At 66.1% G+C, this 20,995-nt stretch overlaps 5 protein-coding genes across 6 annotated transcripts; 4 read left to right on the plus strand and 1 right to left on the minus strand.

Annotated features, from left to right (window-relative positions):
• Window positions 1-14: 14 nt before the first annotated feature.
• LOC118980346 (ring finger protein-like) lies at window positions 15-2,516 on the plus strand. The gene has a single exon (XM_037036924.1). It carries the CDS (start codon window positions 133-135, stop codon window positions 1,120-1,122), a length of 990 nt encoding a protein of 329 aa, XP_036892819.1. The 5' UTR covers window positions 15-132; the 3' UTR covers window positions 1,123-2,516.
• RNF208 (ring finger protein 208) lies at window positions 2,505-4,677 on the minus strand. The gene is made up of 2 exons (XM_037036925.1): window positions 4,241-4,677; window positions 2,505-4,022 (listed from the first exon to the last, which is right to left on the minus strand). The coding sequence occupies exon 2, from the start codon at window positions 3,485-3,487 to the stop codon at window positions 2,687-2,689; it is 801 nt and encodes a 266-aa protein (XP_036892820.1). The 5' UTR covers window positions 3,488-4,022; window positions 4,241-4,677; the 3' UTR covers window positions 2,505-2,686.
• Window positions 4,678-7,326: 2,649 nt separating this feature from the next.
• CYSRT1 (cysteine rich tail 1) lies at window positions 7,327-8,150 on the plus strand. Of its 2 annotated transcripts, none has more exons than XM_037036653.1 (2): window positions 7,327-7,387; window positions 7,669-8,150. In XM_037036653.1, exon 2 carries the CDS (start codon window positions 7,672-7,674, stop codon window positions 8,113-8,115), a length of 444 nt encoding a protein of 147 aa, XP_036892548.1. In that variant the 5' UTR covers window positions 7,327-7,387; window positions 7,669-7,671; the 3' UTR covers window positions 8,116-8,150. The 2 variants fall into 2 exon arrangements, with proteins under 2 accessions (XP_036892548.1, XP_036892547.1); XM_037036652.1 differs by having other exon boundaries at window positions 7,329-7,387; window positions 7,665-8,150.
• Window positions 8,151-10,470: 2,320 nt separating this feature from the next.
• Window positions 10,471-10,952, plus strand: RNF224 (ring finger protein 224). Its single transcript, XM_037036651.1, has one exon. The coding sequence runs from the start codon at window positions 10,471-10,473 to the stop codon at window positions 10,939-10,941; it is 471 nt and encodes a 156-aa protein (XP_036892546.1). The 3' UTR covers window positions 10,942-10,952.
• Window positions 10,953-13,564: 2,612 nt separating this feature from the next.
• On the plus strand, window positions 13,565-17,463 carry SLC34A3 (solute carrier family 34 member 3; the record flags this gene model as incomplete). The annotated part of the gene is made up of 11 exons (XM_037036902.1): window positions 13,565-13,712; window positions 13,993-14,121; window positions 14,199-14,342; window positions 14,417-14,528; window positions 14,611-14,806; window positions 14,934-15,023; window positions 15,119-15,236; window positions 15,268-15,426; window positions 15,509-15,637; window positions 15,697-15,821; window positions 16,902-17,463. Coding segments are annotated over 11 exons (1,797 nt in total), but the record flags the coding sequence as incomplete, so codon positions are not given.
• Between the last annotated feature and the right edge of the window lie 3,532 nt (window positions 17,464-20,995).

A 20,995-nucleotide genomic window follows, 5' to 3' on the forward strand; every position in this document is an offset into this window, starting at 1 on the left:
GCCTTGGTCTGCCCTGGGATGGGCCTTCCCTGCTGCTCAATTCCTGTTGGAGCAGTCGGGCCGGCTTGGCCTGCCCACACTGCAGTGGCCTGGAACCCACTTGCCTAGGTCAGTCGCTGACACGGGTCGGCCATGGCTGCAGCCAGGCTTGGGTGGACTCAGTGGGGACAGCAAGGGAGGGCCCGGAGCGGGGAGCCGACACAGCCCCAAGGCCTCAGGGACCTTCACCTTGGGGGTGTGGAGCCCAACACGGCTGCTGCAAGGTCAGTATCAGACCCTGTGCCAGCCCCAGAGGCCACAGTGACCTTCACGGCCCCTCATCTGACTGCCACGCTGGGTTCCCACCCCACACACCCTAACTCTTGCCCCAGAGCTCCTACTTGTGGCCCCGCAGACCTCAGCTGCGGGCTCCCTGGCCCACCTTCAGCCTCCCTGGGCCCGCTGGCCCAAGTGCTGGCAGAGGAGAGCTTAGACAGCCAGGCCCCTGAGACCCCCCTGGATGCCAGGACTCTGGACTGCGAGCCCCTGCTGGGGGCCACAGCAGCTGGCCCTCGGGCGGGGCCCACAGAGCAGGAGGAAGATGAGGAGGAGGAGTGCCCCGTCTGCACAGAGCCCTATGGGCCTGGGGAGCACAGCCTGGCCCTGCTGAACTGTGGCCACGGCCTGTGCTCTGACTGCCTGCACCAGCTGCTGGGCACAGCCCCCAGCACCGACCTAGGCGGGGCTCGCTGCCCGCTGTGCCGCCAAAAGACGCCCATGCCTGAGTGGGAGGTGTGCCGGCTGCAAGAGGAGCTGCTGCAGGCAGACGGGCCCCCACGGCCCCCAAGCCCCACACCCCCTGCACCCCTGACCCAGGGCCCCGGGCTATGGGCTTCCCTGGAGCACCGGTACAGGCTGCGCTTCCTGGCAGGGCCCGTGGGCGGCCGGGGCTGCCTGCCATTTCTGCCCTGCCCACCCTGCCTGGGCGCCTGGCTCTGGGCCCTGCGGGAACGGGGGCCCTGTGCCCGCCGCCTGGCACTGCTGGGCCTGCTAGCCCTCGAGCTGCTGGGCCTGCTGCTCATCTTCACGCCACTCCTGCTGCTGGGGCTGCTCTTTGTGCTGCTGGGCCGCTCCGGCCCCTGAGCAGGGCTCCTGCACCTGCTCCCCAGCACCTCTGGCCTGGAGGCTCCAAACGGCCGTGTCCAGGAGTGTTGGCGCCGTGGGGCCTGACCCTGAGGAGCTTCTCCCACCGAGGCCTGATGACCAGGCCGAAAATCCTGAGGTCAACCAGGCGTTAAGCCTTCAGTCGAGACCCAAGACCCGGCCCAGGGCCACCCGGGAGCCTATCTTCAGCTCCTGACCCGGCCAGGGACCCCCAACTGCCCTGCTTCCCAGGCAGTGACTGGCAGTGCCTGAGGACAACACCGAGAGATTGCAGCCCAGGCCCCGTGCACCTGACATGGGCCCCACACTGACAGGGGCTCTCCCGTGAGAGAGGCACAGGGGACACAGACTGCAGGGGCCAAGTCCTTGGGGAGAGTGGGGTCCTGGGCCGGGCTGTGGGCCTTCCCTACCTGCTCCTGCCTGCGTCCTCCATAAGGGCCAGTGTGTATGCCCTGAAGGTCAGGGCAGCTGAGGGGAGAGGTTCTTTCTGTGCAAACTCAACCCACAAAGAGCCTCGATCCCGGCCAGGGTGAGGCCTGAGGGGGCATCACTCGTGACTGGGGGCCTGGCATACATTGTTCCTCCCTGAGGCCTGAGCTCCAAGGAACAAGGGCCTAGCCAGGCCTCAGCCGAGTGTTGAACTGTGGCTGCTGACGGGCTGCAGCCTCCTGCCTTTGACACCGGGGCCTTCACCAGAAGGACAACTCGGGCACAGCACCACCTCAGGGGCTTGTCGGTGACACGCCACACACTGGGCTTGCCCAGGACTCAGCTCTCAGTAAACAGCAGCCGCTGTAGACACAGCTGCCCCACGGCCGTCCTCACCTTCACCCTTTGTCTGTATCCGGCAGCCCTGCTCCACACCCCTTCCAAGCTTCCTTCTCCAGGTCCAGGTCATCCGACTGCCAGAGGAGTGGCTCCTGGGTCCTTGTATCCTACCACAACCGTGGCCAGCCACTTCCTGACCCTAGCTCAGACTGGTCCAAAGGTTGTTCCCATACAGCCTCAGGGTCCGCTGTTCACCAGAAGGCACGCAGACCAGGCTGCTCCCCATGTGGCCACCCCCACGTTCAGGGGCTAGTGCACACAGAACTTCTCTTGGCCCAGCTGGGCCTACTCTGCACACCTGCCCATGCATCCAGTCCAGTGCATGGAGGCAGCTGGCTCTGCACAGCGGGGGGTGGGGTGCACATGCAGCGGGGCCTGGCCATCCGGAGTGGCAGGCCCAGCCCAGCCTGGCCAGCAAGCAGAGGAGCCAATGCCACTCAGTGCCAGGCCCAGTGTGGGTGGCCCCACCTGCGCTGCCACCATTGCCCACCCCGGCTCAGGGTGCAGGCCACTGCAGTGGGCTTCAGTCCAGAGACAAGGTGCAAACTTTGGCGGAGTTTTAATGGCAAAGTTGGCTGCAGCGAGAATGCCACACAGGTGGGGGCCAGAAGCTGTGACAGGTGAGGGGTCAGAGGGGGACATGGCAGGGCCGGACCCCTGAAGCAGCGGCGGAAGGACCAGTGGTCGGAGGCACGCAGCAGCGGGCAGGCGGGCACTACATGATGGAGCAGGCCGACAGCGGGTTCCGCACGTGGCAGGTGCAGGCGGCCCCACAGTACTGCCGGAAGGTCTGGTAGCAGCTGCCCTCAGGCTCACCCCCCCACTGACCACCAGACGGGGCGGTCAGTGCCTCAGGCGGCAGGCGGCTCAAGATGGATGTGTTGACGGCCAGTGCCGCCAGGCCGTAGTCGGTGAAGAGCACAGTCTCTCGGCGGCAGGCGGGGCAGGAGATGAACTTGTACTTGGGACAGGACTCGTAGAGGATCTGCAGGCACTGCTCACACACCGAGTGCAGGCAGGACAGCACTCTCGGCCGCCGCTGGGTGACGTTGTACGTGTGCCCGCAGGTCGGGCACTCCAGGGGCTCCCCCGCAGCTGGGGGTGCCACTGCCGGGGGCCCTGAGGATGCCGGACTGGGCCGCACCACGTACTGATTCACGATGACCTCGCCCACCGGCGCCACACGGGGGAAGCCCAGCTCTGCAGAGCTGCCTTTGCGGGGCCTCCGTGGCAAGGGTGGGGTGCGGGGCGCCCCGTCCAAGGTGGGCATGTCCCCCCCACATGCCTGGTTGACGATGATCTCTGTGTCTGAGGGCCAGGCGCGCTTGGGGGCCAGAGCTGGGGTGGGCCTGGGGGCAGGTGGGAAGCAGGGGGCAGCCGCCTGCAGCTCGGGGAACTTCTCAGGGTGGACAATCTTCATGGCCTCCATCTTGAGGATGACATGGGGGCCCTTCAGGCAGGACATGAGGAGGCCCGGCCAGCCACTGCCCACGTCGGGCCCAGGGTCAGCCGGCATCCGGCTGTCTCCTGTCAGACTGGGTGTTACGATGGGAGGGGTTGTTTGGTGGGGCCGGGGGGGAGGAGCAGGGGCAGCATCCTGGTCCCGCCAGGCCTGGTGGGGACTCCAGCCACCCTGAGGACTCTTGGGGTTGCCCAGTGAGAGCTGAGGGGGCAGGGCCCCTCCTAGTGGCCACAGTGGCTTCTGTGCTCCAGTCCTGGGAGGAGGAGGAGGAAGGGGCGGGGGAGGTGGAGGGAGGCAGGGGCAGGGGGGCGTGGGAGGCTGCCCTGGGCCAGAGGTCTGGCCCGGGGGCTCACCCAGGGTCTCTGGCTGCTGAGGCTGGCAAGGGGGCTTTGGCGGGGCTCCCCCTGCAGCCGAGGTCAGCAGTCCCCGGGCTGGGACATCCGGACAGGCAGGGGCTAGGTGGGCCCCATGACTCCAGGGCAGCGTGCCCAGGGAAGGCAGCTAGCCGGAGGAGCCCTGGCTGTGGGTGGACCAGGGCCGACGGCTCGTCGGTGGCGGGAGCAGGGAAGAGGCCTGGACCAGGCCTGAGCTGCAGGTGAGAGACGGCGTGAGGGCAGCGCCCCGGCCCACTGTCACCCTCTCCCTTACCCGGCACAAAAGACCCGGCGCCCAACCTCTAATCCTGACCTTCCTTGGCCTCGGAATCCAGCCCCCTCCCAGTCCCCGCCCCCAAAGCCAGACCCCTACTGGGGTGGGGAGGAGCGGAGCGTCTAGACCCCGAGGCCGTCCCGCCCCGCCCGCGCTCACCTGCCCCAGCCTGGCGTCCCCGAGCAGCGCGCCGCCGCCGCAGAGGTTGTCTCAAAGGCAGGCCCGGATGCGGCGCCCGCGCTTCGGCCCTGCGTCTCCGATGGCTCCGGCGGCGACCTGGGGCGATGGCGCGGCCGCGGCGACTCCGGGGGCGCGGGGCGCGGGGCGCGGGCTCGGTGCGGCGCGGCGGCGGCAGGTGCGTACTAAGCGTGGCGCGCTCTGCGGCGGAGGCGCGGGGACCGCAGTGCGCGCGGCGCCCGCCCGCGCCTGCAGCGCCACCCCCCCGTCTGGGGACCCGCTCGGGGTCCGCGGGGCGGGGCCAGTCTCTTGGCCGCCCCTCAATCCGCAGAGGGCCCGGCCCCCGCTCCGAGAGTCGCCCATCGCCCGCGGACCGCGTGCGGGTGATGACTCCCGCGTCGCCCCGCCCCCGCCTCCCGTCCCCGCTGGGCTGACCCTGGTTCCTAGTCAAGGCCCCCACCCCTAATTTCCCTGTCCTTCCGGAAAGAAAATCTTTACGTAGCCCGAAGCCTCGCAGTGCCACAGGGAGGCAAGGGGAGCCAAGAGGTGGTCCCTGGAAAGCTGGTTCCCAGGGCTCCTCCTGGAGACGGCCAGTGCCTCCCCATCCCCCGCCCACCAGAGTCAGGGTCTCTACTTGTCCTTCCCCTCAGCTCCCCGTGGGGATGCTCCGGAGTTTTCCAGCTCCCAGGGGCACCCAGGCTCTGCTCGGAGCTGGCAGGCTGAAGAAGGGCAACGTGGCCCTAGGAGGGTGAGCAGGGCGGCAAGCATGTATTAGAGGAGTGGGCAGAGGGACAGACAGGAGTTGGGAGAAGACTCTCAGAGGGTTGGACAGATGGGTGGAGTGAGGGGTATTTGGCAGGTCAGACAGCTAGACAGGCCACTGCAGGGCAGCCCACGGAGGGTGCGCACTTACCCAGGCTGGAGTGGCCCTCTCCTGCATCCCATCAGGCTCACACCTGCCCAGCGGCCGCACAGGGGAGTGCTACCCGGACCCCACCCAGCAGGGAAGCTCCATTCCTTTCTGTTTCCTCCTTGGACCAGACTTCCCTATTCCCCTGGGATACACCCTCTGCCTGGTCCATGGTGGCAATTACAAGGCAGGGGACCAGGGCTGCAGGGGCCTCGAGTGCCGCTGTCCCCTGACCAGCCATGGCCACCACGCAGCATGCCTGCGGTCTTGGAACCCGCATTGGGCCCACTTCTAACCCTGGGCTGTCCCAGCCCCTTCAGGCCATGGCCCCCTCCACCCTGTTGGGCCAGGCTGCCTGGGGTCCCCACGTCCTTCGGGGCAACAGAGCCCAACAGAGGCGTCAATATTCCTGGTGAAGGAGCCCGGGGGCAAAACAGGCTGGGGGAGCGTCCCTGGCCCTTGGAGCGGACTTTGTGCCCTGTGTGACCTCGGGCTAGTGTCTGGGCCTGCTTCCTGTCATTCAGCAGGAGCAGGTGCCTCGTGAGAGGGGCAGTGAGGGCTGATGGTGCCACAGCATGAAGAGGGGTACCTGAGGCCGCCTGGGCCGGGGGACACTTCGGAGCCCAACCTCTACCAAGGGCTCTGCACAGCCCCGCCACTCACGCGCTGGGCGCGCGCAAGGGGGCACCAGGCTCCGCCCCCGCCCCAGGCCACGCCCCCGTAATGGAGGTCCCGCCCCGTGGTGGAGCCCGCCGAAGTCCACTCCTCGCGAGCTCCGTGGTTCAGAGCTGGGGCGGCCCAAGCCCGGTTCTGGGCGGTCAGAGGCCAGCAGACCCCGAGCCGGGTCTTTAAGGAAACCCTCGAGCGCGGAGGCTTATGGGGAATATAGTTTCCACAGGCCGCCTCGGCTTTTTTCGCGCATGCGTTAGACCCGCCTCTCCGTGAAGGGCGGAGTCTGCAGGAACGGTGGGCGGGGTTTATGGCGCCTGCGCAGAAGTCCCCGTCGGTAGCTTTCTAAGTTCGAGGCCCACTTCCCCGCCCGTCCCAAGTTGGCTTGCGCATCGGTAGAACTCGTGTTTAGACCGGTCCGACCGGACCCACGCATGCCACCCGGATGACCCTGGCTTCTGAACCACGTCTGATTTGATCTCGCCCTTCCTGTGGGTTCCCTGGGGCGCGGAGGACTGGGGGTGCCGGTCCCAGCCACACCCTAAGCACCAGGTCGCCTCAGGGGGAGCTCACAAGTGCCAGTATTTACAAATGTTTACATCCATTGTGACCCACACACGCAGCCGCCCTGCGTGGCAGTGCCACCGTACAGGTGATGGCGGGGGGGGGGGGAGCAGATTTCAGGGCCAAGGATGGGCACGCTGGCGGGGAGACTCGCGGCCGCCGGAGCCCAGGCAGCCGAGAGAGATGGGTTTCAGAAATGAGCGAGAAATGTCACTTGTGTATGAAGCGCGTATTGCCAGTTGTAAGATGAGTACGTTTTAATCAGTAAAAGTATGTAAACCAATTTTTCATCCGTTACAAACAAAAATGGCCCTGGCTGGTGTGGCTCAGTGGGTTGGGCGCCCACCCACAAACTGAAAGGTCGCTGGTTCGATTCCCAGTCAGGGCACATGCCTGGGTTGTGGGCCAGGTCCTCAGCTGAAGGCATTCGAGAGGCAACTGATTGGTGTTTCTCTCCCTCCCTTCCCCTCTCTCTAAAAATAAGTAAAATCTTTTTAAAGTAAAAAATAAAATGAAAGGTAACCCTCTGAGTGGTCTGTGCTCATTTGAGACTCAGTCTGCCGGGCAGGGGCCATGGTCCCAGTGAGGAGCTCTGCCCTCTGCCACGAAGCAGGGGCTCTGAGGCATGAGGACGATGGCTGGAGTCCCCAGACCACCGGAGGCTGAGATCTGAGGGCCTGACCCCAGGCTCTCCCCTGCCCTCTTTCCTGCACCCAGGGCATGCATGGAATGTGTCCAGGCTGAGTCACCCAGGCTGGCAGTGCCCCTCAGAGCCAGGCCATGGCCACCACCCACCTCAGAAGGAAGGGTGGGTCGCCGCGGTGGGGGAGGATCTAAGCCTCCCAGGATCCTGGGAACCCCATTTCTGAGTCCCGCCCATGGCCCCACCCCTCTCTGGGAGGGAAAAGGCTGCTCCGGTCGCTGTGCTCACAGGCACTGGGACTTGGCCTGGAGGACGAGAGCACGGACTACCACTGCCACTTCAGGTGGGTCCCGGGCCTTCCCTGCACTGGGCCCCCTGCTGTGGGACCCTCTCAGCTGCATACCCAGACCCCTCCCACCCATGCCCAGCTCCATCCAGGGCACCACCACTCAGGGAAGCAAGGAACCCCTGGGGGGCAGGGGGCTGGGAACCTGGTTCTCACTGTCCGTCACAGTTGGTGCCCACTGATGCAGGCCTGGCTTTTCCTGGGTGGTCACTTTCCTGGGCTGTGGCCATTCCCTTCCACGGAGCCAATAGTCTCCTCTGCCCACTTCTGCCAGGCAGGCCATGGACCCCCACGAGATGGTTGTCAAGAACCCGTATGCCCACATCAGCATCCCCCGGGCCCACCTTCGGCCTGACCTGGAGCGGCAGCTGGAGGTGGCTCCCTCCTCCGTGGAGCTGCAGCCTCTGCCTGTGGGTCCCTGCACCCTGGAGCCCGCCCGCCTCTTGCAGCCCATCGAGGCAGCCCCAGGGACCAAGGGTGCCAAGGGCGCCAAGGGCACCAAGGGTGCTAAGGGGGCCGCCTTCATCAAGGGCCAGCAGGTCTGGCAGCAGCCTGGCAACCCCTGCTGCCATGGGCAGCGCCCCACAGGACTGACCTACACGGGCCTGCCGCCTATCGGGCGCGGCGACGACATTGCCCACCACTGCTGGTGTTGTCCCTGCTGCTCCTGCTGCCACTGCCCTCGGTTCTGCCGCTGCCACAGCTGCTGCTGTGTTGTCTCCTAGCCTGGCCCCTTGGGGCTGCGGGCCTGCCCAGGACACCCCCACGTCGCAGGCCCAGAGCTCCTCCGTTCAGGCAGCCACAGCTGTGGGCATGTTTGGGACAGCCACCGGGCCACTGTCAAGGGCATTGGCCACCTCACCCCAGACAGGGACATCTGTGTGCCACAGAGGCCAACAGCTTAGCTCAGACCCCTGGAAAAGGAGCCCTGGGTGCTGGCCGTGGTGGCAGCCCAGGGACACCCTTGACCCCCCCTTGACCCCCTCACTCAGGGCGAGGGCCTGGGGAATAAAGCGGAGTGAGCTTTCCTCAGGTGACTCCTTTTGGGAGGGGACCTGGGTTCGATGACACTGCAGGCCCCCAGCCTCCACGAGACATTTGGGGGTAGGGTGCCACTATGTCGCGATCCTCTGACCTGCACCACAGGTCTCACATCCGCCCAGAGGCGGACAGGAGGGCGGGAGTGTGTCCCCTGTCTTGGCCCGGACTGGGTGCAAGCCCGGAGACATGTCAGCATGTGGTCTGACAGCAGGGTGCTGTGCACGGAACCTGCGGGTGCAGCCCCCAGAGGCCTCCAGGAGGAGGACCGGGTGGGAAGGCAGGTGGTGGGTGGACTGGGGCTGGCGGGTTTCTGGGAGTGGGAGCCCAGGCGGCTGGACCGAGCCCCGTCCACCACCGTGAGTCATCGCCCTGCCTCAGCTGGGATGCTCTTCTGGCTTCCTACGAGACAGCCAGTCTCTGGGCACCTGCTATGGAGCACTAGGCCCTGCCGTTCGGCCCTGTCCAGCTCCTGGGGCCTGGGCCTCCTGGGGAAGGTGGTGCAAAGGTGCTGGGGGGAGGGGCAGTGGCCCCAGGGCACCCGTCTCCCCCCACACCCGCTGAGTGCAGCATGCCTGCTCAGGAGGACGTGCGGGAAGCTCAGCTGCTGGGCGCGCGGTGGCCTCACTGCCGGGGCGAGGCCCGGATGCCGGGGCGAGGAGTCAGCGGAGGCCTGATCTGGGCACCCCGACACTTCCGGGGCTGGGCACCGTCGGCCCGAGGAGGAGGAGGAGGTCGAGCTGGCCTCACAGGACAGACAGGTCCTAGAGCTGGCCCTCCCCTGACCCACAGTGACTGGCCACATGGCAGGACTGGTCTCTGGGCGTGGACAGGCATGTCATTGGCCTGACTGTGTGGGTCCTTGGGTGTGGCTAGTCCTCACCAAAAGATGGCCCCCACCCAGGCCGGCCACAGAAAGCTGTCCAGCCAGTCCAAGAGGCTGCTGGTGGACTGGGGCAACGGGGGGTGTGCAGATGGGCCACCCTGGCCTTTGACTTCCTCCCAGCCGGCTGGAGAGGGCCCTGGGGGTCCTGACCCTGTCCAGACCCTTCTCCACACCCCACACTGCCATGCCTGTGTCCCCATCCCTGGGCAGGCCTTGGAAGGAGGTGGCTCCGGATAGGAATGTCCAAGGCTACCCATGGTGTCATGCACCTCAGAGAGCTTCTTGGGGCCCAAGAGTGCGTGGGGACCTCCGCAGGCCTTCTGGGACTGGTAACCACCCCATGATGAAGGTGCAGGGGGCCAAGCAACAAGGACTCTCACACTGGGACTGAGCTGGGGCGCAGCAGGTCCCTCAGGGCTCTGAACCAGTGGGGGTCCTGGCAGGCTTCCTGGAGGAGGCGCTGCTTGATCTAAGAGGACAAGCTGGCATCACCCAGGATCGGACCAGAAAGCTTTTCTACCATGGAGGGGCAGTAGGAGAGTGGGGAGACAGGAGGGAGTATGGGGTTGGAGCTGGAGCTGGGGGTGGGGGTGGGGGCCGGCTGGGTGGAAGAAATGGGAAGAAATGGGCCAGGAGCAGCAGCACAGCCAGGCCTGGGTATGGGGTTAGTGGCTCCCCGTCTGGGCACCGAGGGGGTGGGGGCAGGGCAGATGGAGGGGCGCGAGTGGATCTAATTGCAAGTGCTTTGTGGCTGAAAGGGGAGCCCGCCCGCCTGCAGCCACCACCTGCCTCCCTGCCGACTCAGGCTCGGCCAGTAACGTGAGCCCCAGGGAGGGAGCCGCAGGGCGCCCTGGGTCCCCCGACTCGTGGCCACCCTCTTGCTGGGCATAGCCGCCCAGCAGAGCGGATGCAGGTAAGGGAGGCCTGGGCTTGGGCAGGCTGGGGTGGGTGGGGGCTTGCAGCAGTGCAGGTGGGCTGTGGGGAAGGGCTGGACAGCGGGCAGGACGCTGGCCCTCGGGGACCCAGGCTGCACCCACACCCTGGCAGGCGCACGGCCTGGCCTCCCGGCCGGCCTCCAGGCACCAGGCCCTGACCACAGAGGACAGCAGCAGGGGCGGGCAGGGCCAGCTGCAGCCCCCACACCCACCCTTCCAGGATGCTGCAGCCAGAGGGTCTCCAGGCCTCTGAGGAGGGGACGGCGCCCGGGGTCCGGCGGAGCGATTGCATCATCTGCTGCTCAGCCTACGACCTCACGGGGCACTTGCCCCGCCGCCTGTACTGCGGCCACACCTTCTGCCAGGCGTGCGTGCGGCGCTTGGACACGCCGGTCCATGAGCAGCGCTGGATCCCCTGCCCGCAGTGCCGCCAGAGCACACCCACGCCACGCGGAGGGGTGGCCATGCTGGACCTCGACCTGGCTGCCTTCCTGGCCATCAAGGCCGAGCGGGAGCCGCCTCGTGTGGAGCCCCAGCCCCCTGCGCCCCTCAAAGGGGGCACCACCATCACTCAGCAGCCAGCCACGCTCTGCCCCACCTTGGGGCCCCAGCCGCACTTCCCCCGGTCCAGGTGCTGCTGCTGGGGCTGCAGCAGCCTCTGCTGGGACCCCCCAGGCAGCCCCGAGGCCTGAGCTCTGGCTGCGGCAGCGCTCACCTTGTACCTGCCCTGGTACCTGTGACGAAGGCTCAGCTTGCCCGGAGCAGCCTGGGAACTGAGAGTCCGGGGGACCGCCCCCGTGGACACCCGGGGTGGTGGCCTAAGGTCAGCGGCAGTGGCCACAGTACTGTGGGACTCTGGAGGGACCGGTGGCTGCCTGTCAAATCCAGCTGGGATTCCCAGGCCCCAAACTAGACTGTGGGCAGACATGGGGTGGGTCGCTCTGGTTGGAGCCTTCTCTAAGCCCACCCCAGGCCCCGGCTCTGCTCAGAGGACAGCACCTCAAAGGGTTTGGTGGCTGGTCCCAGGGCCTGGCCAAAGCTGTTTAGGTCCTGCTGGAGTGTGACCATCCCAACATCTGAGCTGGGTGTGGAGGGAGGGCCACCTCCGCCAGGCAGACCTGTGAGATTCTTCCTCTCAACAAAGCTCGCTGAGCCCCAGCTGCGTGTCCGCTGCTGTTCCCGGAGGGTCCCCTGCAGGTGCGGAGTCACTGCTGTGACGAGTGTCCAAGGAAAGAGTCAGCTTTCAGCCCAGGGAGGGTGGGGACTTGCCCGAGGTCTTGCAGCTCAGCAGGGCCACACCGGCACTCACACAGAGCCCTTTCCCAGACCTCGGCTTCCTTCTGACTCCCAGTGGCCACCACACGGACCCTTCGGAGGGGCCACAGCAGGTGCTGGAGGCTGTGGGCACAGAAACCCTGCAAGTGAGGCTGCACGTCCCCACCATTTCCAACTGGGAAGCAGCTGTCACTCAGGATCCTGTGGGAGGGGCTTCTGGGCTGCCCTGGGTGGTGGGTGTCAGGAGAGGAGGAAGCAGGGAATCTGCTGAGAGGACACTCCGAAACCCCCTCCTCCCCTGGGGCAAAGTCCCCCAAGCACATGGGGACTGCTGGGCAGCAGGCGCGTGCTGTGCTGTGCTGTGCCGTGTGGAGCCAGCAGGCCCCCAGGGGAGACCAGGCCTGGTAGGGGAGGGGCTGCTCTTCTTCCCAGCACCCTAGGAGCAGAAAGGGAGTGACCCCAAGAAGGGGCACCCCACAAGCAATGGGGCCAGCAGGGCACAGCTGTGGAGAGAGCAGGGTGGGCCTGGTCTCCTGGCCCAGGTGGGGTTGGGTGGAAGCCTGACCCCCCCTACTGTTGCAGGTCTCCACATGCTGAGCCTTTGGGGGTGGAGGGCTCTTCCCAGCCCTGCCCAGTGGCCTCAGGGGCAGGCACCCTCCCTGCCGAGCTGGTATGAAGGCCTTCTCTCCCAGCGTCAGCTGGGGTCAGGGTCAACCAGACTAAGACGAGGCCCATAGAGCTCCAGGCAGACCTCCCCCGGGCCCCCCAGGCTGATCAGCCAGAGCCCCGGCATGCTGCCCTGTCCTGTTGAGCGTGCGCCACATCACACAGCGTCACACAGGCACCTGCTTGTGGAAGTCCAGCGCACCCTGCCTCGTCCTGACGTGGGGCCGGAGCTCCTGTCCTGGGGTGACGGTGGATGTGGACCAGGCAGGTGCCTGGACTCCGACGGGGGCCCGGGGGGCCTTGCGCCTGGGTGAACATTTACAGACGCAGAGCCAGTCACGTGCATGCCCGACGGCTCTTTGACCCATGGCTGCTCCTGCCCCGAGTCTCCTCCCCACAGGGGACCCCTCACTCCCCACACAGGTGGGAGCTTTGAGCACCAGGGGAGGGTCTGGGGCCACGGCTGCCCTCCCAGGGCAACAGCCAGCCTGCAGGCAAGCGGGAGGGAGGAGTGACAGAGGCCCCCCAGGCCCAGGCCCTGGGAACTGGGAGAGAGTGGGGACAGAGGGCTCGATGGGGGCCCCCTGACACAGCAGGCCCAGGAGAGGAGCCCTGAGGGTCAGCTGGGCGCCCAGCTTCTTGGCCTGCCTCCGTCACTGGGGTGGGGCCCTTGTCGCTCGGAGATGGCACCGCGTTGGGTGTCAGAGGCTGAAGTCTGAGCGATGGCCCGGGCGGCACCAGATAGAAGAGGCCCCTGGGTTGCAGGCTCCCAGCCATTCTGAGCCGGCACCTCAGCACCTTAGGCCCTGGACCACCCACTGGGCCTGCTTCCAGCCAGGACCTGAGAGGGAGCTGGGCAGCCAGGGCCCCCTGGAGTCTGCCCCCTGAAACTGCACTGGGCTTGCCTGACAGCCGCCGGAGGTCACTGAAGCCATCTGCCTCTGGGCGGAGGACAGGGGAGGTCCCCAAGGTGGCAGGGGCGGGGAAGGAGGACAGCTCCTAGACTCTCAGGTTAGGGGTCTGGGGACGTGGCAGGGCAGGGGCAGGAGCAGGGTCTGACCTGCCCTCCGCCCACAGATCCGGGCTGGGCCTGGGTCTGCCTCTGCCGGAAATCCGTGCCAAATTCCCTCGCCAGTGGCCACGTCAACCTCCGCATCCTGGACACGGTTGGCCCTAGTGGACCAGAGTCTAGGAGATGCAGGTACCAGGAGCCCAGCCCTTGGCCCTCCCCCACCCCCTGGGGCTCTGGGCAGGCAGGGTCGGGGCTCAGGACAACCCCAGTCAAGGCCAGATGAACTGGCGCCCTCCACTTCCTGCTTCTGCCCCTCAGCCCAAGTCCGTGTGCCATGGTCCCCCACCCTCTTCTGAACCCATCTGGGGGTGTCCAGGAAACAGTTAGGTTCCTGGCTCTTCTTGACCCTGATCCCTGCAGGGGCCTCCACTTCTGCCCCTGCCTTGGAGGAGGGAAACATGGACCCCTGGGCCCTCCCTCAGCTGGAGGACACTGGCCAGTCCTGGAGAAGTGGGTCTGGAGGTGCCAGAAAACTGGCCAGAGGGGCCTCCGACTCCTCAGAGTCTGAGCAACTGAGAACCCCTGAGAAAGCAGGAGGGCGTCTGACCAAAAGGGGAGCCCCCCATGAAGACCACGCTCCGCTCTGCTCCGCTCTGCTGGGTTGCCTGCCCCTCTTCTCTCCTGCGGGCAGCTAGGCTCCTCGGAGGAGGGACAAGGAGGCGGCAACCCCGGGGAGGGGGAGGGGGGCGGGCCGGGGCAGGCTGTGGAAAGCTCTGCCCTGTGCCCTCAGAGCTCAGCGTGGCCCGCGGACTGCTGTGTGGACTCTGCGTCTTCCTCAAGGTCTGTGGGCTCCTGGGCGGCCTCTACCACTTCATCTGCTCGCTGGACATCCTGAGCTCAGCCCTCCAGCTGCTGGGCGGTGAGTGGCCAGCAGGGTGGCTGGGGCGGGTGGGCAGCCGGGCCACCTCGGCCTCACCGCACCTCTCCCAGGGGCAGGCAAAGTGGCTGGAGATGTCTTCATGGACGACGTGGTGCTGTCCAGCCCCGTGGCCGGACTGGTCATTGGGGTGCAGGCCACAGTGCTCCTGCAGAGCTCCAGCATGTCGTCCGCCATCGTGGTCAGCATGGTGGCCTCCAAGCGTGAGTATTCCTCCTGTCCCAGGACAATGGGGGGAGGTCGGTGCGGGAGGCTGACACACCCCACTGCCCCACAGTGCTGACCGTCCAGGCGTCTGTGCCCATCATTATGGGCGTCAACGTGGGCACGTCCATCACCCGCACCCTGGTCTCTATGGTGCAGTCGGGGGACCAGAAGGAGTTTCGGAGGTGAGTGTGGGGGGGCTGGGACCGCCTTCCCTGGGGAGCCCAGGCCACAGATCCTGCCCATCGCTCTGCTCCTCGGCTGCAGGGCCTTCGGTGGCTCGGCTGTGCACAGCATCTTCAACTGGCTCACGGTGGCGCTGCTGCTGCCGTTGGAGGGCGCCACGGGGCCACTGGAGAAACTCAGCACCCTGGTCCTGGGGGCCACCAGCCCACAGCCCTGTGGGCGCACGCCGGACATCCTCAAGGTGCTGACACAGCCACTCACACGTCTCCTTGTATGGGTGAGGCCGGTGGCTGCCCCTGGAGGCCCCACAGGCCCAGAGGAGGAGGATCCGGGCCCCACAGTGGCCAGAGCTCCGGCCAGCCTCCTGAGAGCCCAGCACAGGGTTGAAACCCCTCTGTCCGCAGCTGGATGCGGACCTGATAGCCAGCAGCGCCTCGGGCAACACCACCAACAGCAGCCTCGTTAAGCGCTGGTGCAGTACCAGGGCGGACACAGTGAGGTGTCTCTGACTGCTGCCCAACAACCTGCTGAGTTGTCCAGCCCTGCTGGCTCTGAGCCTGCCCTGAACCCACCCTGTCTGTCCACCCAGACCCCAGGGAATAGCAGTAGCTGTGGACTGGCCACCGCAGAGCAGCTGCCCTGGGAGGCCCCGCGCCCCCCCACCTGTCCCTGCCTGCCCCACAGGAGGGCTGCCGCCCCACCGCTTACCCTCCCCTGCCTTGCCGCCAGGCTACCACCTGTTCGCAGGCACCCCACTCACAGACCTGGCTGTGGGCTTCATCCTGCTGGCCGGCTCCCTGCTCCTTCTGTCCACCTGCCTGGTCCTCATCGTCAAGCTACTGAACTCCATGCTGCGAGGCCGGGTGGCCCAGGCTGTGAGGACAGCCATCAATGCCGGTGCGATTGGACACAGGACAAGGGCTGGGGGCCCGGCTGGGGTGGGGAGGCTGGGCTGGGGGTGACCCGGCTTCCTCCCTAGACTTCCCTTTCCCCGTCAGCTGGCTCAGTGGCTACCTGGCCATCCTGGTGGGCGCGGGCCTGACCTTCATGCTCCAGAGCAGCAGCGTCTTCACAGCAGCTGTTGTGCCGCTCGGGGTGAGCCTGGCGGGCAGGCACCCAGCCGTGGGGCGTGGGCTCAGGGCCCTAGCTGACCTCCAACTGCACCAGGGGTTGGGGTGATCAGCCTGGAGCGGGCGTACCCCCTCTTGCTGGGCTCCAACATCGGCAGGACCACCACAGCCCTGCTGGCTGCGCTGGCCAGCCCCTCCAACGTGCTGCTCAGTGCCCTCCAGGTACAGCCCTCCCCACACCCAAACCCCTGCATCCAGGCTTGTGGACAGGCAATGAGAGGCCGGTCCGGGCCTGAACATGGGCTGAAGGCCCTCCGGGACCCACTTCCAGCTGCCTACCCAGACCAGCTGCCCCATCCCCTTGGACCCAGGATACTGTGGGCATCCCTGGGACCCCCAGCCCTGCTGCAGTCCTAGGTGCCCTCAGCACCTCTCTCCCTCTCCCTCCACCTCCTCACCCTATGTGCCTGCCTGTGTTCCATCCAGGCCTCCTGCCCCTGGGGGGCCTGGAGCACCGCTATTCTACCCTCTCCAGGGTACTTCCCCCCGACTGGTCACCTAAGCCCAACAGGCCCTGCCTGGACAACATGCCATGCCCCTGCTGTGCTGGGCAGCCCCTGCCTCCGGGAAGCCCCCCCTAGCCCCCAGCTCAGCACCCTGTGCCCCGTTCCGTCCAGTCCTGCTGACTCCAGGGGGCCCCCAGCTGCAGCTGAGCATGGGCGCCCAGACAGGTGCAGCTCCCAGAAGCCCAATCCTGCTGGGCTACTGCCCATAGGAAGGGAGAAGCCCAGGCCCTTGCCAGTCCCCAGCTGTCCACTCAGACCCTCCTGAGCAGGGCCTTGCTGCACTCCCCACCAGGACGCCCTCACTACCGTGCCCACCAGCACCAACTCCTCAGGTCCAGCAGCCCCTGGACGGGTGTGTTTCCTCCAGTGGGGCGCTGCACCTCCCCCCATAGAAACCCTTCCCGAGCCCGGGGCTGAGGGCTGGGTGGCCAAGCCCACTGAGGGATGAGAAGGAGCCGCATCACTGGGCATGAAGCTGGGCAAGCTAAGCCAGCCCTGGGGGGTGGGGTGGGGTCATTGGATCCAGGCACTTGCTTGTGGGCAGTGCGGCCACCCCCCAAAGTGGGGGGTGGTGCAGGAGCCAGAACCTGCCCTCCCGGTGGCCGGTCTCTGCCCGTGAGCTGCACCTAGGGATGGCTCTGGGCTTCCTGCCCTTTCTGCCAGGGTGGCTGAGCAGCAGCCTGCGAGGCCCAGGGGGCCCCGTGTTACAGGCCCTGCCCGCCCTCCTGCCCCCCAGGTCGCCCTCATCCACTTCTTCTTCAACTTGGCTGGCTTCCTGCTGTGGTACGTAGTGCCCGTCCTGCGGCTGCCCATCCCGCTGGCCAAGGGCTTCGGAGACCTGACCGCCCGCTACCGCTGGGTGGCGGTCGCCTACCTACTGCTCAGCTTCCTGCTGCTGCCCCTGGCCGCCTTCGGGCTCTCCCTGGCGGGGGACACCGTGCTGGCCGCGGTCGGGGGGTCCGTGGTGGCGCTGGTGTTCCTCATCGTCCTGATCAACGTCCTGCAGCGGCGACGGTCAGCCTGGCTGCCCCGCCCCCTTCGGTCCTGGGCCTGGCTCCCCCTCGGGTGCGCTCCCTGGAGCCTTTGGGACCGTCTGGTGAGCCGCTGCTGCCCGACTCCCGTCGCCCCCAGGGAGGCCCACTGCTACGAAAACCCCGAGATCCTGGCTTCGCAGCAGTTGTGAGAGGGGCGCCCTCGCCCCACACTGAGCTCTGGATTCCGTGGGGGATCCCAGCAGCAGCGGACTTCGGAGGCAGCCGGTTCGCCTTCTTAGCAAATAAACGAGGCAGTGACCCAGATGTGGGTGGTCTTTCCTCTCAGATAGGCCTTGTCTGGGGACCCCAGTCCCCCGCGTTGGGGTTCCAGCAGCGCCTTTGCTGCCCCTAGCGGACGCTCGGGGGCGCCAGCGAGCCCGCGTGGGAGAGGACCTCCCCGCAGGGGTGGACACACAGGGGATCCCGACCCGGGCTGCAATGGTTTCTCTCTGCGCCCCCCGCCCCCCCCCCCCAGCCCCCGGCCGGGGCAGAAGGCAAAAGCAGCGGTCGGGAGTATGGAGGCTTCCCGAAGTAGAAATCTGGAGTCCGGGGAGGCGGGACGCAGCTGGGCCTTTCACGGTGGGCACAGGCAGGGCGCGCCGGTTCCCACAACCCGCTGACCCGAGGCCGCGCGCAAGGAGGCGGGCGCTGGCAGACCTTCCGCCGCCCAGCCCCACTGTCGCGGGTCGGCCTGGAGGGCGCCACCCACCCGCGGCGCGACCTCCCAGCCCGGTTGGCGTGCGGCGCAATGAAAGCGGGACCAAGTGGCTCCGAGGCGCCTCGTCTCCCGGATTCCGGTTCTGCCTTTTTCTCTCTCCAGGCAGAGCCGGGCGCGGGGCTGCCCGAAAGGCCGGCAGAGACCAAGGGCTTGCGTTCGTTTTCCGGGAGCCCGGGACTGCCTTACAGGCCGCCAGTGCCTCTCAGCCCCGAGACCTACCAGGAAGCGGGTGCTGCCCCAACCCCGGGCACCTCCCGCATCGGGAGCCCGCGCGGGAGGGGAGCAAAGACCTCCCGCCAGGCGAGGAAGCTCGAGGCTGAGCTCGTTCCCCCACCTGCAGCTGGCACCTGCCCCTCCCCCCGCGGTGGCGCGTTGGGTTTCTACCCAGGAAGGGTTGTCTGCCGCCAGCGGGTAACCAGACACCAGGGAAGCAGCCTGGGCCTCCTGCCCCGGCAGCCCAGGGCTGCCCACCTCAGCCCGACCCCGCACACCATCAACCAGGAGAGAAAGCCTCAGTGGACTAAGGCTCTGGCCCACAACCCTGTGCTGACAGGGGCCAGAGAACCACCCCTGTGGGGACCTGGGGTGCCATGTATTTCAAAGGCAGCTGCTGCCTAGCCGGCACCTCCGTCCAGTCCAGGGAGGATTCACCGATGAACTGGAGGGGTGGGAATGGTCAGGAAGGTCGGGGGTAGCGGGCCCATTGTTACTTGTGATCCAGTACTTTTATTTTTTTAAAGATTTTATTTATTTATTTTTAGAGAGAGGGAAAGGGAGGGAGAAAGATCAATGTGTGGTTGCCTCTCACATGGCCCCCACTGGGGACCTGGCCTGCAACCCAGGCATGTGCCCTGACTGGGAATTGAACCTGCGACCCTTTGGTTTGCAGCCTGCGCTCAATCCACTGAGCTACACCATCCAGGAAGGTCCAGTCCTTTTAATATCCCTCAGGTTCCTTCAGCCCTACTCCATGTCCTGTCCCCAAATCCTTCTCCGTCCCCCTCCTGTGTCCCACCCACAGTCCCCTTAGGCAACCCCCTGTATCCCAGGCCCTCTGCCGCTCACCCCTCCTGTGCACTGCAGTTCCCTCCCCGGAGTAAGCTCCTAGGCCTCCTGAGCCTGGGTCCACCGGGTCCACCGGGTCCACTAAGGGAAGTAACCTGTGCTCTGTGAGCCATGAGGGGGCTGGTGGGAGCAAGGCCCCTGGAGCAGGCCTGTGCACCCCAACGCACCCCAGCTTGGGTTCCCTCCACGTCTGTGACCTCAGGACACTCCTTCCGGTCTGACATCAGCCTCATGGTTTCTCTGGTAGGAACTGTGGGGAGGGGCCGGGAGGAGCTGGCCTGACCAGTTCCCTGGGGAGCCTGGGAAGGCAGCGAGAGGGAAGAAAGTACCTCAAGCACCTCTCCTTCCGGGGCGGGTGAGGCCGCCCACAAAGGCTGCCTGCCAGGTCCTTTGAGGCCACAAATGACTGTCTGCCTGCTGCCCAGCTTGGAGGTAACACACCCTCCCGCAGGGACCATGGGCACCAGTGTAAACAAAGCCATCCTTATGGATGTCACCAACAGCTGCTGGCTGCACGGGAGGGCCAGGCGCCCAGCGCTCCCACAACCCTGCCTTGCTGTCCCTGCACCCTCCTGGCCTGCCTCCTACCAGGCCACTGGCCCTCCCTGGGCCCACTGCTCCACATCGAGGAGGGGGGGGGGCAGGAACGCCCTTGGTTGAGGGTAGGGAGTGCAGGGCCTTCCTTACCCCGTCTCCTGCGGCAGCAGCAGCCACAGTCCTCAGGCTTCAGCCCCAGGACCACAGGGCAGGATCCCCTGTCCTCCTCACGGCGGGGGGGGGGGGGGGGGGGGGGGGGATGGNGGGGGGGGGGGGGGGGGGGGGGCATGGATGGACGGGTCAAAGTGGACCACCTGGTGCCATGGACAGCTTGGGGCTCACCCCAGGGCGGGCAACACCACCTCTATTTTGTTCCTCTCAAGTGGGGGTGCCATACTTAACTGGTAGCCCTGGGGGCACTGGCCACAGGGAGCAGGGGCCTTTTCCAGGGGGTTTCTCAGGCCAAACAGTCTGCAGGGGTGTTGAGACACCTCCACTGGCAACCTTGGCAGGGCTCTGCATGCCTCCCAGGGGGGAAACCTGATCCATTCCCTCTCCTGACCATTTGTGACAACTCTGCCACCAGGCAGAGGGGCCTCCCCAAGGCAACACCAGGGCCTGGCCACAGCTGCGTGGGCAGCTAGGCTGGCCACTGTGCAGACCCAGGACACCAGGCGGCGATCCAGTGCCCCCCATGGGCCATGGCCTGTGGTCCATAGAAGCCAGGGCCACCTTCCTGGCGGGCTTGTGGGGGGACAGGGCTGGTGTCCTAAGCTCTGCTCAGCCTGTCCTGCACTTTGACATGGGGACTGCCACCCTGAGGAGCCAGCTGCAGACCACTCTTCGGGGGACACAAAGGCTAATCGGGGTTGAGTGGGCTTCTTGTCCCAGCAGCTGGCCCACAGGCAAATAGCTCCTCTGGGGATGGGCTGTGACCCCATAGTTGCTGCGGTGCCCGCCTGGTGCTGGGCATGCCAGGCCAGGAGAGCTCATTCCCCAAGGAGAGGAAGGTACTGCCCCTACACCCTCTCCCACCCTCTCCCCAGGAGGGGGTGGGGGGGTGGGGGACGGACAAAGGAAGGTAAGAAGTTGACTTGAGAAAACCATAATCCAGTTGCGCAGTGGCCACCGCCAGGAACTGTCCAGGGCAGACCTAAAGGAGTGATCTGTCCTTTTTTAAATGTCACAAAAATATAATAAGTGTACTGCTGTTGAGCCAACATAGTAATGGTGTGACCACATGTAATTTAATTTTTTTCCTTCCTAAGTTTCACCTCACTGCCCCCACCCCCAAACTAAGCAGGATAAAGTAAAGGCATGTGTCAGCCCAGGCAGTGAACTGCGGTTGTTTTGGTGGCAAAAACCCCACCAGGACATTAACCGCGGGTTGCAGTCAGACAGACGGGAACGTGGTTTGGCACCCTCAGTACTGGAGTTCTGGCTAAGAACTCAGACCCCAGACTCAGACTTTAAGAG

Source organism: Sturnira hondurensis, unplaced genomic scaffold (assembly GCF_014824575.4).
Source record: "Sturnira hondurensis isolate 20B ecotype Veracruz unplaced genomic scaffold, ASM1482457v3 Scaffold0022908, whole genome shotgun sequence".
Lineage (NCBI taxonomy): Eukaryota > Metazoa > Chordata > Mammalia > Chiroptera > Phyllostomidae > Sturnira > Sturnira hondurensis.

What these genes read in the sequence shown, in the direction of transcription:
- LOC118980346 (XM_037036924.1), top strand. Translation starts at nt 133, where the DNA reads ATGGCTGCAGCCAGGCTTGGGTGGACTCAGTGGGGACAGCAAGGGAGG.
- RNF208 (XM_037036925.1), bottom strand. Translation starts at nt 3,487, where the DNA reads ATGCCGGCTGACCCTGGGCCCGACGTGGGCAGTGGCTGGCCGGGCCTC.
- CYSRT1 (XM_037036653.1), top strand. Translation starts at nt 7,672, where the DNA reads ATGGACCCCCACGAGATGGTTGTCAAGAACCCGTATGCCCACATCAGC.
- RNF224 (XM_037036651.1), top strand. Translation starts at nt 10,471, where the DNA reads ATGCTGCAGCCAGAGGGTCTCCAGGCCTCTGAGGAGGGGACGGCGCCC.